The sequence below is a fragment of the Sycon ciliatum genome, chromosome 2 (genome assembly GCF_964019385.1).
Source record: "Sycon ciliatum chromosome 2, ocSycCili1.1, whole genome shotgun sequence".
NCBI lineage: Eukaryota > Metazoa > Porifera > Calcarea > Leucosolenida > Sycettidae > Sycon > Sycon ciliatum.
Window position 1 is genome coordinate 2,648,532 of NC_088644.1, and position 6,000 is coordinate 2,654,531.

At 47.5% G+C, this 6,000-nt stretch overlaps 1 protein-coding gene across 1 annotated transcript; it reads right to left on the reverse strand.

The window, feature by feature from the left end:
* Positions 1–1,933: 1,933 nt before the first annotated feature.
* LOC135808240 (uncharacterized) lies at positions 1,934–4,198 on the reverse strand. The gene is made up of 2 exons (XM_065321404.1): positions 3,038–4,198; positions 1,934–2,866 (listed from the first exon to the last, which is right to left on the reverse strand). The coding sequence occupies exons 1-2, from the start codon at positions 3,489–3,491 to the stop codon at positions 2,439–2,441; spliced, it is 882 nt and encodes a 293-aa protein (XP_065177476.1). The 5' UTR covers positions 3,492–4,198; the 3' UTR covers positions 1,934–2,438.
* Positions 4,199–6,000: the final 1,802 nt, after the last annotated feature.

The following is a 6,000-nucleotide window of genomic DNA, read 5'->3' on the forward strand; positions in this document are numbered from 1 at the left end:
TCTGCCCAATGGTGCCCCAAGGGTGGCTGAAACAGGAACCCCTGAGTCGAACCCCATGTCATTTAGCTTTACAGTCGCCTGTGCCGTCTACCTAGATGCTACAACTCCCTGCGTTGCACCCAGTAAATGCAGCACATCAAGTATACAGCCATGTAGTGTTGGTTGTCACCTGTTCTGATCGTGTGATATCACAAACAATCTTCTACGGTCCATTCATTTTTAACCTGGCACGTTAGGGGCCGTCCATAATTATCTATCTTTAACAGATTGAGTATCTTTGAAACGAGAAAAAAATCGTTCATGGGCGGGTGGGTCAAGAAGGGTTTCGTAATGAAAAATATTGATAGCTGAAACACTAGTCCATTCCAGCTATTTTTCGTTGAGGGGTGAGTAGGTGGGGGTGGGGGACGGTCACAAGTTACTCATAACTAAACTTTTCATTTCGTGAAAATTATCGATAATGCCGGGTCCATAATTGTCGATCTTTTACACGAAGAGAAAAAGTTTCGTTTGTGGGTGGGTCAAGGGGAGTTTCGTTTCAAAAAAATATTGATATTACAGACATCAATCGGGGGGGGGGGGGGGGTGGAGGAGGGTCCTTCTTTCATTTCGTGAAAATTATGGATAATGCTGGATAGCTCCTTTAGTCTATGCAATAAAATAGTTGTTTTCTTCACACAGTACCGTAAAGTTTAAACAATATCCGGCCATGTTTGTACCGAACATTTTTTCGAAAGGTAATTTCTCAAATGTTGCCTTGAGTACGTTCTCAGCAACATAGCGGGCCAGTTTCAAATAATTGGACTGCAAACTTGCATCGCTGGTTGTTGCAGCTCCATCACAGGTCGTATCACGGGAAATTGAGTCCAGCTTCACTTCTAGGTTGGGTGACACGTGATGGGCATCACTTCCTGCATGCTGGTGCATGTGACTCAAGAGCTCTGGCTGGCAAGCAGTTTTAGACTGCAGGTGCAATACAAGATTTTTCTGCGATGTGCTATGCATTGTGCATTGCATTTCTCGAGAGACACTTCACGCTATGTGAAAAAAAGAATTTCGCTCAATGTGGTATTGTGCATCATGCAGTGCAACTTTCCCACAAAACTGGACTCAAAGCACCTTATAGCTAGCTGTTGTTCACAGCAAAGATTTTCCTATTTGCGACTCTTGGTTTAATGGGTGCAGTAGCATGCATGTGCCTGGTGATATTGTTGCAATGGATCATAGTGAGGGCGTAACAGTACTTGTGCACTGATAGTTGGTAATGGCATCAGTACATAACCAAGAGTGGGCAACTCGATGATCCCTCTGCCCACAGCAGAAAGTTTCATCACTTCGGTTTTTGTGGGCCATTGGGCTCATTAATACCATCATGCGTAGCCAGAGATCAAAACTTGTACATCACAGCTACGGTAGTTGAAGCAGAACAATGAACTGTGGATCCATGCCTACTGAACCTGATGAAACACTCTATCTACATGGCACATGTAGAAATATACGCGCGCTTGCTCATAATCATTGGATTTCGAAGCCGATCGTACATTATGTTAGTAGTTGCACATTCTTGGTAGTTATGTAGTTTGATAATAACGTTACGATAGATTATCAATACTGGTGGAAACATTATGCTGGTTGCATATTTTGTACCCGGTGTGCCATGACCAGGCATGCTAATTCATCGGATATTAGCAAGTTTGCCTGCCTCCTGGGTGTTGTATTTTAGCTTCACTGTACTACAAATACGATAGGCTTAGTTTTCCTAAATTGCTTCTTTATAACATCCAGTTTGTTTTGCTGCAATCTTTTCACGTGTTTTGCAGGATTGTAGCCAAGGGTGAATACTGTAGCGGTAGCTACTTAGAGTAGTTTCGCCTGACTGTTTATTGCAAAAGGGGGAACATTATCGGACACGGAAAAGCACAACTTACTACAAGGAGAGCAGAAACGAAGAGGTGATTCCAATCGGGAATCACTGTGTAAAGAAGACAGAGAGCGGAATGGACGGCGGTGCTGCGTGCACACAGCAGCGACCGGAAGCAGCGTGCCCAGTACGGGATGCCATGTATAGATGGAGCCCAAGGGCAGTGCACTCAGACATGAATACGCACGCGCACCCGAGTACTGCGTTCAGTGCATGCGGGGACTGTGCCATAGAAGGGGAAGGGTTAGTGATGCGCAGCCAGCAAGTCCAGCGGTACATGAATGCATGAGTCAATGGTACAGCAGGCAGGCTGCGGTTCTTATACAAGTACACACGTTAGATCAATGCGAGTGAGTGTAGGGAGTAGGAAGGAGAAACCTGGAGACAGACAATGATATGCCTAGGGATAGAGTTCTGTCATGATGCTACTCATTACACTACATCTCCCCTAACGGAAAGAGTTGCAGGCCCAGACAATGCTATGCCCAGGGATAGAGTTCTGTCATGATGTTACTTATTACACCACATCTCCCCTAACGGAAAGAGTTGCAGGTCCATGTTTACATTGTCGAGATGAGCCGCTCCGGTGCAATGGCTGTGCGACTTGAACAGGTAGTGGAGGTGGCACTTGTGTTGGGCTCGGCGGCTGCAGGCATGCCGTTTTGGCTCGCCACAGGAGCTTCTCCACCGCTTGGTGGCTTCGGGCTGCGGCGGGAGTAGCCGTGAGGTGTTGCAGTGAGCCGTTGCAGTAAGCTGTTGCAGTCAGCCGTTGCAGTAAGCCGTTGCAGTAAGCCGTTGCAGTGAGCCGTTGCAGTGAGCCGTTGCAGTGGGCCGTTGCAGTGAGCCGTTGCAGTAAGCCGTTGCAGGTTGCAGTAAGCAGTGGGCCGTTGCAGTGAGCCGTTGCAGTAAGCCGTTGCAGGTTGCAGTAAGCCGTTGCAGTAAGCCGTTGCAGTAAGCCGTTAAGCCGTTGCAGTGAGCCGTTACAGTAAGCGGTTGCAGTGAGCTGTTGCAGTGAGCCGTTGCAGTGAGCTGTTGCAGTAAGCCGTTGCAGTAAGCTGTTGCAGTAAGCCGTTGCAGTGGGCCGTTGCAGTGAGCCGTTGCAGTAAGCCGTTGCAGGTTGCAGTAAGCCGTTGCAGTAAGCCGTTGCAGTAAGCTGATGCAGTGAGCCGTTGCAGTGAGCTGTTGCAGTAAGCTGTTGCAGTAAGCTGTTGCAGTAAGCCGTTGCAGTGGGCCGTTGCAGTGAGCCGTTGCAGTACGCCGTTGCAGTAAGCCGTTGCAGTAAGCCGTTGCAGTAAGCCGTTGCAGTAAGCTGTTGCAGTGAGCCGTTGCAGTGGGCCGTTGCAGTGAGCCGTTGCAGTACGCCGTTGCAGTAAGCCGTTGCAGTAAGCCGTTGCAGTAAGCCGTTGCAGTAAGCTGTTGCTGTTGGCTTGCAGTGGTGTGTCGTGAAGCGATCGCGGATGCGGCCATCGCGAGCGTCCTTGAAGTCGCCGTTGTCCGCGCCGCCGTAGAGACGATGCAGAAGTGACTCGTCCACGGTCTCGGATGGCGACTGTGTGTCGCGTTCGAACATCGTTCGTCCGTGGACGACGTTGGACACGGGCGTGACGTACGCCGAGAGTTTCGTCTCCACTTCCTGAGATTTATCGCGATCGCCGGCGTTGTCGAACGCGAGCCATCCTAGATCCTGAAGTTGCAGACCAGGTTCGTTGCGGATCAATGTTATTTTGTTATCACTGATCCTGTTCACTGCGCCATGTAGCGGTAGCTACTTAGAGTAGTTTCGCCTGACTGTTTATTGCAAAAGGGGGAACATTATCGGACACGGAAAAGCACAACTTACTACAAGGAGAGCAGAAACGAAGAGGTGATTCCAATCGGGAATCACTGTGTAAAGAAGACAGAGAGCGGAATGGACGGCGGTGCTGCGTGCACACAGCAGCGACCGGAAGCAGCGTGCCCAGTACGGGATGCCATGTATAGATGGAGCCCAAGGGCAGTGCACTCAGACATGAATACGCACGCGCACCCGAGTACTGCGTTCAGTGCATGCGGGGACTGTGCCATAGAAGGGGAAGGGTTAGTGATGCGCAGCCAGCAAGTCCAGCGGTACATGAATGCATGAGTCAATGGTACAGCAGGCAGGCTGCGGTTCTTATACAAGTACACACGTTAGATCAATGCGAGTGAGTGTAGGGAGTAGGAAGGAGAAACCTGGAGACAGACAATGATATGCCTAGGGATAGAGTTCTGTCATGATGCTACTCATTACACTACAAATACCATTATCATGAGCGAAGGTCTCTGAGAACTCATGTCTGAAGGCTGGTCATGTTGGCCCAACGATGACTTTCATTGCCTGTATCCGCCACCTTCATACTGGAATGAACTGGAACATGTTCACTCTCTGTTTCTCATGTGGAAGGACGGAACAGATTGTTTGTCTGTCTCTGTGGATCACCGAAGGCTGAACAGTACAGTTGGAAGAATATTGGATCTCACGAAGTGACTGAATCTGAAGCGGCTGACATGCATCTGCACAGCGCTTTCTTTCTGAGATTTGCTTCAAGGCAGGTTATTGTGTACAATTTTGTCCACAGTAATCCTATATTTGCCAAACGTATTTCTCTGATAGTATTGTGACTACACACGCGCAATGATCTCTCCGTCATCAGTCTTTCGCAATGATGTGGCTCACTGACGACAGGATGCATAGCCATAGATCAAATGAGCAGCTGAGGTAGTTGAATCAGAAGAATGGATCAATGCATCCTGAACCTGGTGTACTGCCTATATGCACCCTCAGTAGTATTTGTAACGTGTTAACTATGAAGTATCAACATTGCTTCTCTTCTATGTGGGTGGTGTGAGTGAATGTCAGATGGTCTGTACTGCCATGGCCGATGGTGTTCACTGGAAGATGTTGGGTTGGACCATTGTGCCCTTTTGCAATATGCTGTTGCAGCCTGAAGGCAATGAAAAAGTTCGAATGCTGATCTGCTTTCAAGCGTAGAATGTTACATATTTGCGTTATTATGTTTTGTACTGGAGTGTGAATGTGCGACAAGGGCATGCACATGTAAGTATATCGCACTGCAAACAGCCTAAGAGTTCACGTGGTGTGTGATAAGTACACTTTTGGAAAGTGCGTGCACAGTCGAATCATGTAATGTTAAAACAGCCTTCGTGCTCCTCCCTGAATGGCTGCACAAGTAGAAATCTCCGTCTTCCTTTGCTTCTTTTTGCTTGAGCTGGCATGGTGGTCGTAGAGTTGGAAATTGTCAAGTATGATAACAATCGTTGTTTGGTCTGGAGACAAGAATGCATTTGGATATTTGTCCCAGGACTGCATGGCTTCCCAAACTGCATGTTGAATGTCATAGATGATTATTGTTCGGTTCAAGAAAGGACTCGTGGGTCTGTCTGGCTATTGTGAGCTCTCGCTAGTCCATTTCCATAGCACTTGCTCTGGATTCACTCGCTGGAATATTCTCCAGTATAGAACAAGAAGTTTAGAAAACCTACTGGTGATAATTATTAGTATGTTATACTAGTTTCTCCGCACTGTACCGCAGCTTTTGTTATCACACACATGCGGGTTATATAGTTTATCTACAATCCAGCATGATGTTCTTCCAAGAACGCCCCCGACCTAGGCCCTCGGAACGACGTTCTTTGGTGTGCAACATCACTTATAGTTCTAAATCTTAGAATTACCGGTAAGCGCAGGATTTTAGTGATCACGGTTCCAAATGCATGTCATTGCACTCCACCTTTGAGACTTATTAAACATGTCATTGCACTCCACCTTTGGGATTTATTAAGAGCTGCATGCATGCCAAAGCTTGTCATAAAAGAAGAGCAGACTTAAATAGGCATCTTGTACGCATGATTTCTAACATGTAACATCCCTGCCGAAGAGTGTTCTTCCATACTACGGAGTCGAGCGTCCAAGAACGTTGTGTCCAAGAGGTTAGCCTTGGGTGTTCTTATTTTTCAGCCATCCGGCTGCGCTCTTGTAGCATGTTCTTAGAAACAATCATGTTAGGATCATAATTATGTATCCCGAAAGCTACCGGAAA